Raw genomic sequence first — 11,575 nt, 5'->3', positions numbered from 1 at the left:
CAAATGCGGAAGGGCAGAGGGAATGTCACCACCCCTGATCTGGGCGCCCTGCATCTATGAATCACTTATATCCTTTTTACTCTTTTAGGTGGCCACATCACAGTGTTGGTTCATAACAAGCTTGTGGTCTGCTAAAACCCCCAGGTCTTCTTCACTAGATAGGCTTTATTCTTTTCTCTTCTTATGCTGTTGATTTTTTTTTTTTTGAAACCGAAAGCAGAATTTTACATTTATCCCTATTAAATGTCATCTGGTTCATTTTTTTTTCCTATTCTGTCAAACCCTCTCATTTCTTGCATAACATGTAGATTTGATCAATATGGCTTCTATGATTTCATCCAAGTCTTTAATAAAAACTTGTGATCTTCAGACCAAGGACAGAACCCTGAGGGCCCACAGAACCCTCTTCAGCTTTCTCATGGACATCTCTGGGGATGGCTACTGAACTTTGTATCCACCCAGTGTAGTATCACACAGTCCATGTGTCCTGGCCAGGCACAGGGACATAAGAAGTGCAGGCAAAGGCCTCATAAAAATCCCAGTAACAGGGCTTCCCTGGTGGCGCAGTGGTTGAGAGTCCACCTGCCAATGCAGGGGACACGGGTTCGTGCCCCAGTCCGGAAAGATCCCACATGCCGCGGAGCGGCTGGGCCCGTGAGCCATGGCCGCTGAGCCTGCGCGTCCGGAGCCTGTGCTCCGCAACGGGAGAGGCCACAACAGTGAGAGGCCCGCGTACCGCAAAAAAAAAAAGAAAAAAAGGAAATCCCAGTAACAATGCAACCCCCCGAGGGAGGAGAGGACACCTGGCCCACCTTGTGCCCATTGAGTGTCCCCTGGTCTCATGGAAGGCCTCATTTTCCTCAGCTTCTCATTGCCTCAAATATCAGTTATCTGTTTAGAATTGTCTGGGCCTTGGTGTCGGCTCCACCAGCTGTGGTTGCTGGGACCCACCTTCTCCTGCCTTAAAAAAATCAACATCCCACTCTTCTCCAGCATTTCAGATCATCTCTGCCTTCCAAGATTCCCAAAACTCACCAAGAGTGGTTCACGGGAAGGGTTTGCTCTAGCTTGATGGCTTTCATGGTGATGGTCCTCAAAAAGGCTTTGTACAAAGACGTGCCCATACCCAGTCTTCTTTGATGCTCAGAACAAACGCCTGGGGATGGGTAAGTATTAACCTCTTTTACCAAACAGGTAAACTGAGGCTCAGTTGGAGAAGCTATGTGATTTGCCTAAGGTCATTCAGCTAGAAAGTGTAAAAGTCAGACCCAGTACTCTTTGCATGAAACACAGTCCAAATGTCTCCCCTCTGGGTGAGAGTGAGAGGCCCAGGAGGGAAACTCCCCACACCAGTGCCACCCCACATTTCCAGGGGACCCCCCCCCTTGGAGGAACCCAAGGATCTCAAGTATTCAGCTTCTCTCTCCCCACAGCCAGGAAGAGAAAGAGGAGGGAGAGATGCCAAGTGACCTCCCCTGGACACAACTTTTGGGATGCCCCAGCCCAAACCAAACCGCAGGATTTGTGAGGTAATGTGGGGATGGAGAAGCCTCAGCCTCCCGGTCTGCACTAAGTCTCAGTCAATCCCCCCACTCCACGCCCACTGGCCCCTCCCTTTCTGCTCCACATATGGTAGTGAATTCAAAGTCCAGTTGGCCTGGTGGGATGGCCTCCTGGTCATTGACCCTGCTGTACCCCCTTTCCAGAAAACCTTCTCCATTATCTGTGCTCCCCCAGGTCTCTGTGGATACCTCAGGTGCTAAGTATTATGATAATATTACCTCCACCACCATTGCTGTTGCCCTCACATTACCAAACTATGTGCTCCTCCAGGGCTGGGACAGAGTGCTGACACATAGTAGGTCTCAATTAACACTTGTAGAGCTAAATTGGATTTACATGAGCAGAAATTCCTTCCCCAAAGACCCCCCCCCTCAGTCTCATTATCTCTGGCCCTCTCCCTCGGACCCTGCTTCCCCTTTACACTACAAACCCCAAATCCCACCTCCCTCACCACCCAGTTCAAGGACCCCTCCTCCTCCAGAAGGCCTTCCCAGCTACTCCCGCCCTCAGTGAGCTCTTCGTTTCCTGAACTGTGGAACCCTCAAAGGGATGTTTTGAGGATTCAGTCAGATAACGTAAATAAAATGTTAGAACATGATTGGCATATTACAAAGGCTCGATAAATTTGGACTAGTTGTGACAAGAGATGCCTCTTCTTTCTGTTTCCTCTTCTTGGCCCGGTCTGCGAGCCACCAGGGGGCGCCCTCTGCCCAAAAATCGCTGACAACGAGGCCAGGATGGGGTGTCCTTCCCTGCGAACTGGCGGGGCGCGGGGGGGGGGCTTCCATTACCTAAAAAGTGGGTATATGAACCTCAGGTTATATGAAAGATGAGTAGAAAGGATGGAGGTGAATAATGGGGAGAACATCCTTTTGCCTGCTCTCTCCGTTTCCTGGTGGAGACTGAGGAAATAGGGTGTGTGTGCATATGGGGTGTTTCCCAGTAGGACACATTTGTTCTTGTGTTCCAGGCAATGTCTCTTCTAACTTCTCTCTGCAATGCTGCCTTCTTCCAGTATTTCAGGAGGGTGAGCCTTCGCTATTTACGAAAAACATGGCCACATCTATTCTTTCAACAGTCCCATGACAGTTCCATCATCACTCCCATTTTTTGGATGAAGAAACTGAGTCTTAGAGGAATTCAGTAAGTGACAGCTCTCTTGGATGCGCTGAGTAACTGAGAGTCGCACCCCCTCGCAGGACTGAATCCCCTGGCACCCCCTCCACAGGCTCAGTTCTGTGTATAATCTGCTTTTATCTGCGGTTCTGACCTTGCCTCACGGCCTCTTCCCCCCGAAAGCCACCATTGGATCGGATTCTCCGGGCATGGCTTTTCCTTTGGTTTCACTCTCCAGCATACCGGGGGCACAGGGACAAAGGCTGCCGTCGTTTCTCTTAACTCTAAGGGGTTAAGGCCTGGGTCCCGCCCCTTTTCCCGCCAGGCTGGCGGGAGTATGAATAGCCTCGCTCCCACTCCCGACTCTCAGTCGCTTCAGCTGCTCCTCGCCCCGCCCCGTCATTGTCCCCATCCGTTTTCTTTACCCTTCCGTCCTAAAAGCTTTGAGAGCTGCTGGCTTCTCCCGGTGCTTCGCCTCTCTCCACCTTCGGTGGGTCAGACGGGCAGGATGGAGGGCTGCCTGGGGGAGGAATCTTTTCAGATGTGGGAGCTCAACCGGCGCCTGGAGGCCTACCTGGCCCGGGTCAAGGCGCTAGAGGAGCAGAATGAGCTGCTCAGCGCGGAGCTCGGGGGTCTCCGGGCACAGGCCGGGGACGCCTCCTGGAGGGCCCGTGCCGACGACGAGCTGGCGGCCCTGCGGGCCCTCGTCGACCAGCGCTGGCGGGAGAAGCGCGCGGCCGAGGTGGCGCGCGACAACCTGGAAGAAGAGGTGGAGGGTGTGGCGACCCGGTGCCAGCAGCTGCGGCTGGCCCGGGAGCGGACCGCGGAGGAGACGGCCCGCAGCCGGCGCGCAGTCGAGGCCGAAAAGTGCGCCCAGGCCTGGCTGAGCACCCAGGCGGTGGAGCTGGAGCGCGAGCTGGAGGCTCTGCGCGCGGCGCACGAGGAGGAACGCGCGGGCCTGAACGCTCAGGCTGCCTGCGCCCCCCGCGGCCCCGCTCCGCCCCGCGGGCCCCCCGTGCCGGCCCCCGAGGTTGAGGAGCTGGCGCTGCGGCTGGGCGAGGCGTGGCGCGGGGCAGTGCGCGGCTACCAGGAGCGCGTGGCGCACATGGAGACGTCGCTGGGCCAGGCCCGCGAGCGGCTGGGCCACGCGTTGCAGGGCGCCCGCGAGGGTCGGCTGAAGCTGCAGCAGCTCCAAGCGGAGCGCAGCGGCCTCCAGGAGCGCAGGGCCGCGCTGGAGCAGAGGTTGGAGGGCCGCTGGCAGGAGCGGCTGCGGGCTACTGAGCAGTTCCAGGTGAGGAAGCCTGGGGGCCTGGGCAAGACAAGGCTTCAGGAAGTCCCGTTGGGGATCAGAGACCTGGGAGAGGGAGTGGGAAGTGGGGGGTGTGGTGGCTGCAGGTTCAGGGGCCACTTCTTAGAAAACCATGCCTGATGCCACTGTCCTAGACTTTCACAACTCTGTGTAGTGTAGGGCTGGAATGATGGAGGTTCAGACCTCAAAGCACACCCCCTCGAAGGGCAGACAGGCACAAGACGCTGCAGCGGCCTCCTCACTGTCTAAATGGCACGTTCGTACCCTGATGGCCCCTGGACCCCTCCCTAGGCCCTGCCGTTGCTCAGAAGATGCTCAGAACTTTCCCTCTCAGTGCTGATCTGATGGTCTGGCCACTCAGGAGTCTCCAAGTTCCCAGCTGCCCTCCTCCCCCCTGACAGGAGAGGGTGAGGGGCCCTGGATGGGGAGCCACCAGCCCTTCTCTCCCTTGTCTGGGCTTTTCGGCTCCTGAGCACATTCCAGAGGCCTGGGACAGCTGCTCCCCCTCACACTACGCAGATGTGACCAGCAGCTGAGAAAACAGCCTCCTGCCTGGGCCAGACAGAGGTCTCACCATGACCGCCCCCCCTTCAGAGGAGAAAGATTCCAGAACATGTGGGAAGTGGAGGGGGTGGGGGCCTAGCATGGGGAGCAGGAGACAGTGACTGGGACCCGGGCTGTTTGGCTTCCAATCCTGCAGGCTCCAGGCCTGGTGATTAATTGTTTTTCCTTCTGCTTCCACTTATTTCCTTCTCCTCCTCTCTGTAAGCCATCTCCTCTCCTCCCTCACCTCCCCCTTCCTGTGGGAGCTGAATTCTGAGCAGCATGTGCTACCATTTAATCAGCATCTTCAGAGGAGGAGCCAGGCCGTGGGAGAGGGCTGAGAGGGGCCACTGTGCTCTTCTCGGGGGCTTCAGGAGGGCTTCTCTGGGCGGGAAGTGGGGTAGGGGAGGCAGGAATCTGCTCTGCAGAAAAGTTAGGGAGCAGAAGATGCTGCTGCAGCAGCCCATGGGGATGCAGGTAAGTTAGCAGAAGGACCCCGTCCCTTCACTGACTGCCTCTGGCTTGCTCTGCAGCTGTCCGTGGAGGCCCTGGAGCAGGAGAAACAGGGCCTACAGAGCCAGATCGCCCAGGTCCTGGAAGGTCGGCAGCAGCTGGCACACCTCAAGATGTCCCTCAGCTTGGAGGTGGCCACATACAGGTACAGGTTGACCCTGACCATGCAGGCACACAGATGCACACATCCATGCAGGGGCAGACTCCTGGGCTGAAGAGACCCAGAGCCACGGGTGGTGGAGGCTCTGCCACCGCTCGGTCCTGTGACCCTAGGCTGATCGCTTCCACACCACGACGTGTGCCCCCTAAGCCCACCTGCTCTCTCGTGGGTTCAGGACCAGAGAAGCAGCCTGTGCCCAGGAGATCCCCCAAGGAGAGGTGATAGAGCTGAGTGGGACAGCCTCAAAGGAGAGGGCTGGACACGTGCGGGTCATCCAGATCCAGAACCTTACCCCAAGGGGCTGAAAAGCCCAGTCTCTGTGTGTGTGCTCACACAGAGAGGGTGATGTCCTTGAGCAGCCTCGGGAAGAAGGAATTGCAGGTGTGGGCCGGTGGCACTGACTTGCCGCCTGACCTGGGCCTCAGTCTCCTTGTCGGGAGGATGGGAGATGGGCTGGGTGACAGCAAAGGTCCCTTCCATCCTGAGTGTCCTGGGGCCTGGCTTCTCTCGAGCCTTGGCCCTGCCCAGCCCTTCTACTGACCGCATTCCCTGTTGGCTCAGGAAAGGTTGAGACCAAGGAAGTGCTGCTTCTCTGGCTCTGTGGCCTTGGGCAAACCCAGTTTCTGGGAAACTGGCCTGGTTAGCCAAGGATCCACCGATGAAGCCTGAGGAAGGGGCTTTGCTACTGTGAAGGGCCGCGTACCCCAAGCCTGCAGGGTGGAGCCAGGGCTAGACGGGCTATGAGGACTGTGCCCCCAGAATCCACAGGCAAACAAAAGCAGGGGCCCTGGGACAGGTTAAGGAGGGGAGGGGAGGCCGGGCCCAGAGAGGGAAGGGCGGTGAGGATCTAGGGATGAAGAAGAGAGGGCCTCCACCTCCAGGGGGCACAGAGCTCAGGGGGCATGACGCTGCATCGATCGAGAAGGACAGAGGTGAGACCATAGAAAACACTAACCGGACTCAGAGATCATGAGGAAGAGCACAGAGGAGACAGATGTTCAGGATAACTCGTTGAATTGATTGGTCCTCCCTCCCCCGCAATCGGTCCCCTCCTCCTCGGTCCCCATGGGGCACTAAGGCAGGGGCATGTACACGAAAACGTCCATTGCCCTGAAAGGCTTGGGATCCAGAGTACTTAGAGATCCCAAGATGAGGGCCTTGACCCCTAAATCAAACCACTGAGGGGAAAGGACTGCGCAGGCTTAACCTGGGTTTTGAGGCATGAAAAGGATTTGGAGAGAGGGAGCTGAATTCATTGGCTTTTGTCTGGAACCAGCTCTGGGGGCCCTGGGGGAGAAGGAGGAGGGAGCTTATCCCATGGGAACGGCCTGAGAATTCCCACTTCCCCTGGGAAGCCCCCTACTCAGACCCTCCAGATGGCAGTGTGGACAAAGGCAGCAATTAGCATGAGAATCGGCCCCCCACACGGAGGATGAGGTCATAGGCCTGGGGTTGGGAGGGGACTAGTCTAAGCAATGTGTGGGTGTGTGTGTACACTGTGTCGACTGTGTGGGAATCTGCTTGTGTGTCTGTGAGTCCAGCTGTGTGTCCCAAATAAGTGTGTGACTCCGTGTGACCAAATGGGTGATATCTGTGGGATGTGACCATGTGATTTCACGTGCAGAGCCAAGTATGCGTGTGGCTTTTGTGTGATAGTGGTGAAAATGAAGAGATAGCCTGCCAGGCCAGGGACGCGCATGCTCAGCTGTGACTGTTCCCTGGCTGGCTTGCCGGCTGGCCTGTGGGCAGAGGGCTGACCCAGCTTTTCCTCCCTTGTCCCCAGAACCCTCCTAGAGGCAGAGAACTCCCGGCTGCAGACACCTGGCAGCGGTTCCAAGGCTTCCCTCAGCTTCCTGGGTAAGAGGAGGGGCCAAGGTCCCCCCAAAACTTTACCTTTCTTTCCTCTTCACACCCAGAGCAATGCCTTTCCTGAAAAGCAGCAGTCTTAAGTCTTGACACCGTGGTCCTCCACGGCAGCGAGCATACTCTTAGCCCAGCCCATAAAAGGCAGGAGCAGGACCCTCTTGCCAGAAGTGGTAGCTGCTCCCCTGCCCCACCCCCAACCTGTATGTGCTGACACCGTTTCTTCCCCTCTACCTTTCCAGACCCTAAGCTGGAGCTGCATTTCCCTGGGACCCCAGAGGGCCGGCGTCTGGGACCTTTGCTTTCTGTGCTGAGCCCTACTCCCCTCTCCTCACCTTTGCCTGATACCCTTGAAACACCTGTGCCAGGCTTCCTGAAGAGCCAGGAACTCCTTCAGGGCCATGCCCCCACCTCGGCCAGCACCCCAATTCCGCCCACACCTCAGGCTCCCCGCCCTGCCACAGATGCCAAGATCAGAGCCCAGGATGCCCCTCTCTCCCTGCCCCAGCCACAGGTTGGGATGCAACAGGTTCCAGAAGCGGTGTGGGCTGAAGCCAAGGTGGCCATCCCTGCCAGCGTCCTGCCAGGACCAGAGGAGCCTGGGGGCAAGGAACAAGAGCCCAGTCCAGGCCAGTCCTCTGAAGATCATGCCTCCCTGGCTCCAGCCCTCAGCCCTGACCATCCCAGTTTAGAGGCCAAAGATGGAGAACCCAGTGGGTCTAGAGGGTCCAGCAGATTCCAGGAGGAAGGGGAAGGACAAATCTGGGGGCTGGCAGAGAAAGAAACAGCTGTAGGGGTCAAAGTAATAAGCAGCTTGCAGCAGGAAACATGGCAAGAAGAGGGGGATCTGGACATGAAAGAAATCCAAGACTCCCCGGGTCCTTTGGAAAAAGAAACTCTGAAGTCTCTGGAAGAGGAGATTCAGGAGCCTCTGATTTCTCTGGAAAAACAGCGCCATGAGACGATGAGATCTCTAGAGAAGGAGAATCAGGAATCTCTGAGGTCTTTGGAAGAAGAGAACTTAGAAATACTAAAAACTCTAGAAAAGGAGAATCAAGAGTTATTGCAGTCTTTAGAAGGAAAGGAGATGGAGGTAATGAGACCTCTAGAAAAAGAGACTCTAGAACTACTTAAGCCTATAGGAAAAGAGGACCCACAGACATTGCAATCACTAGAAAAGGAGAGTCAAGAAATAATGAGGTCTCTTCAAGGAAATGTAGGAGCATTTTTATCTCCAGGAAAGGAAAATCAAGAATTAGTGAGGTCTCTAGAAGAGGAGAACTTTGAGTCATTGAGAGCTCTAGAAAAGGAAAGGCAGGAGCCACTGAGATGTCAAGAAGTAGAGAACCAGGAAACATTGAGACCCTTAGCAAAAGAGACTCTACAGCCACTGGGATCTCTAGAAGAAAAAGACCAGGAGACACCAAGACCTCTAGGAAAAGAGAATCAGCCACTGAGGTCTCTAGAAAAAGAAGACCAGACGACATTGAGCCCTCTAGAACAGGTGAAACCAGAGGCACTAAAGTCTCTTGGAAAAGACCAGGAGATAGTTAGACTTCTCGAAAAAGAGAATCAAGACTTATTAAGGTCCCTAAATGAAGAGAGCGTAGAGGCAGTGAGATCTTTAGGAACAGAGACTCTAGAACCACTAAAGCCTACAGGAGAAGAAAACCTGGAAATGTTGAAACTTCTAGAAAAGGAAAGTCAAGAACCACTGGGGTCTGTGGAAGGGAACCAAGAGACACTGAGACCCCTAGAAGAGGAGACTCAGAAATCACTGAGCTCTCTGGGAGGGCAGAGTGTAGAGGATATGAGATCTCCAGAGGAGGTAGACAAGGGAAGTCAAAGGTATCTGGAAGAGGAAGAGAACGTGGAGAAGGGAGAGAATTCAGAGCCACCGAGGTCCCTGGAGGAGGAGGGACAGGAGCTGCCACTCTCTGCACATCTGCAGAAGTGGGAAGATACGGTGCAGGGGGGTCAAGAACTGGATCAGGAAACGCCCCCTGGGAGACCTGAAGTGGACAGTGCGGACGAGGCAGAGATGGAACCTAGGGAATGGGATAGCTTCGCTGGGAAGGGGGAGGCTGTAGACCGGGGGGAGCTGCAGCTGACGGCCACAGGCAAGGCCTGGAGCCCAGGTGAGGGGCAGCCATGGAGCTCCGAGCCCAAAGAGCAGAGGGTCTCAGCTGAGGGAGCCAGTGGGGTGGGAGGCACTGAGGGCCTCCAGGACCCTGAAGAGCGGCCAGACCAGGTGGGGACCCCGGGCCTCCCAGCTCCCCAGGGAATGTCAGAGGTGCTAGAGCCAGTGTTGGAAGGTGAGGATGTGGCCCCCAGCGATGGCCGAGCCTCCCCAGAGGTCACCTTGGGCTTAGAGACTGCAGGAGCGGAACAGGGACCGGAGCAGGAGGCGGTAGGGCTGGAGGACCCAGGCGGCCTGGCCAGAGAGGAGGTGATGGGGCCACCGCTGGGGGAGGAAGGTTTGGAGGCAAAGAGGGTGCAGGGCTTGGAAGGGCCCAGAAAGGAGCTGGAGGAGGCAGCTGCTCTGGAGCCAGAGCTCTCCACACTGCCCAGGAAGAGCAGAGACCCGCTGGACGCTGCCAGGGGCTGGGAGGAGTCTAAGCCTGAAGGCCCTGAGGAAGCAGAGGAGACGTTCCCTGCCGAGACCTCGTGCTGCGATGGAAGTGATACCCCTCAACCCAGGCCCTTGAGCTCCGAGGGGGCAAAGGAGGATGCCAAAGCAGTGCTGGGGCCACCCAGCCCACGGCCCACTGAGTCCTGCTCACCCATCCCAATCCCTGAAGATGCCCCTGGGCCCCAGCCCCTGGCTGAGGGTAGCCAAGAGGCTAGCTGGGGGCTGGCAGGCAGGGCTGAGGTCCTGGGGAAGGTGGAGGGTGAGCAGGAGGAGATGGGCTCCGGGGGAATCCCTGAAGACCTCTCGGAGGAGGGGGAGGAGAGCAGAGAAGAGAGTGAGGCTGATGAGCTAGGGGAGACCCTTCCCGACTCCACTCCCCTGGGCCTCTACCTCGGGTCCCCTGCTTCCCCCAAGTGGGACCTGGCTGGAGAGCAGAGGCCCTCCCCTCAAGAGGAGACTGGAAAGGAAGGCTGGGGCCCTGCAGTCCTGGCCTCTGAGGGCCTTGGGGCCCATCCCTCAGAGGAGGAGGAGGGGGGAGATGAGGAGGAACGTGGCCATGACTCTGAGCTGTCGGAAGAATTTGAGGACTTGGGGACTGAGGCTTCTCTCCTTCCTGGGGTCCCTGGGGAGGTGGCAGAACCTCCGGGCCAGGTGCCCCCGTTGCTACTGGAGCCTGCAGTCTGGGACCCGGATGGGGAATCGGATGGATTTGCAGATGAGGAAGAGAGCGGGGAGGAGGGAGAGGAAGAAGATGAAGAAGGGAAGAGGGGGCCAGGGGCAGGGCGGTGGGGGGCAGGGCCCTCTGTGGGCAGCCTCCCGGCCCTGAGTGGCCCTCAGAGAGGGAACCTCCTGGGGTCTGAGACCATGGATGTCAGTGTCCCCTGGGATGATGGCTTGAGGGGTGCGGCGTCTGACGCCCCCATGACCGCCCTGGAGACTGAGTCCCAGGACAGCACGGAGGCCTCAGGATCAGAGGACGAGTCGGATGCTATTCCCCTGGAGAGGGAGGGCCAAGTCCCTGGCCCTCTGGGGACCCTCAGTGCGGTGGAGGACACGGGCTTGGAGGTAGGGGACACCCTCGGTGTCAATGGCCAGGGCCCCAGCCTGAAGGAAGAGTTGGAGCATGTGAATGGGGGTGTGGTGAACGGGCTGGAGCAGTCTGAGGGAGTAAGGCAGGGGAAACCGGGGCCCCCTGAGGGTGACCAAGGGAGCCCCTTGGAGGAGGAGGAGGAGGGGGGTGCCCTGAAGACCCCTTGGGCAGGGGCTCCGCTTCACCTGGGCCAAGGCCAGCTCCTGCAGTTCAGCCAGCGAGAGGGAGAGGGAGACTCCTGGTCCTCAGGGGAGGACTAGAGGAAGAGCACCCCCTCCTGCACCCCCTCCAAGCCCCTCCCTGCTCGGAGGCAGCGCCCTTAACTTATCTCTTGACCCGTGGTTTCTGTCCGAGAGGCCTGGCTAGCCGAGGTGAAATGGGTGTGGCAAAGGGACCCGTTCCAAGAATGCAGACTCTGGGAATAGAAACCAGCCCCTTGGACCCTGCTAAGGGGGACATCCGGCCTGCACTGTCCCACGAGGCTGAAGCCAACTGAATCTCTGTAGGACTAGGCCCCCCCTTTTCCTTGCACTCCCTTTCCTCCCCATCCCATCAGCTGGAAAAGGCCAGGGGCCCAGTGGCTCCTCCATGGGGAGGGGGCCGTGGTGGTCCATGCGCCAGGGCTCACCAGCTCTGCCCTTCTTCACTGCACCCTCATGGGATGTCTGGCTGATGGCTAATGGGGGTGAGGGGGTGCTCCTATGTCCTGACCCCCCATATGCCTGCCATGTTGTAGCCCCATCTGGCTTTTCCCTGCCTGAATAAAGTAATGCCTCCGCCTATAAA

The 11,575-nt window shown here is 57.6% G+C and overlaps 1 protein-coding gene across 1 annotated transcript; it reads left to right on the top strand.

The window, feature by feature from the left end:
* The first annotated feature begins 3,037 nt into the window (after nt 1-3,037).
* On the top strand, nt 3,038-11,575 carry NES (nestin). Its single transcript, XM_067728218.1, has 4 exons — nt 3,038-3,970; nt 5,065-5,189; nt 6,988-7,061; nt 7,310-11,575. The coding sequence occupies exons 1-4, from the start codon at nt 3,188-3,190 to the stop codon at nt 11,047-11,049; spliced, it is 4,722 nt and encodes a 1,573-aa protein (XP_067584319.1). The 5' UTR covers nt 3,038-3,187; the 3' UTR covers nt 11,050-11,575.

Source organism: Pseudorca crassidens, chromosome 2 (genome assembly GCF_039906515.1).
Source record: "Pseudorca crassidens isolate mPseCra1 chromosome 2, mPseCra1.hap1, whole genome shotgun sequence".
Classification (NCBI taxonomy): Eukaryota; Metazoa; Chordata; class Mammalia; order Artiodactyla; family Delphinidae; genus Pseudorca; species Pseudorca crassidens.
Note: the sequence above shows the minus strand (reverse complement) of the source record. Positions and strands in the feature narration are given on the sequence as shown.

Bases quoted from the DNA above. Each gene is read 5' to 3' on its own strand.
- NES (XM_067728218.1), top strand. From the start codon at position 3,188: ATGGAGGGCTGCCTGGGGGAGGAATCTTTTCAGATGTGGGAGCTCAAC. The intron at 3,971-5,064 runs GTGAGGAAGCCT...CTTGCTCTGCAG, and splicing joins GGGCTACTGAGCAGTTCCAG to CTGTCCGTGGAGGCCCTGGA. The intron at 7,062-7,309 runs GTAAGAGGAGGG...CTACCTTTCCAG, and splicing joins GGCTTCCCTCAGCTTCCTGG to ACCCTAAGCTGGAGCTGCAT.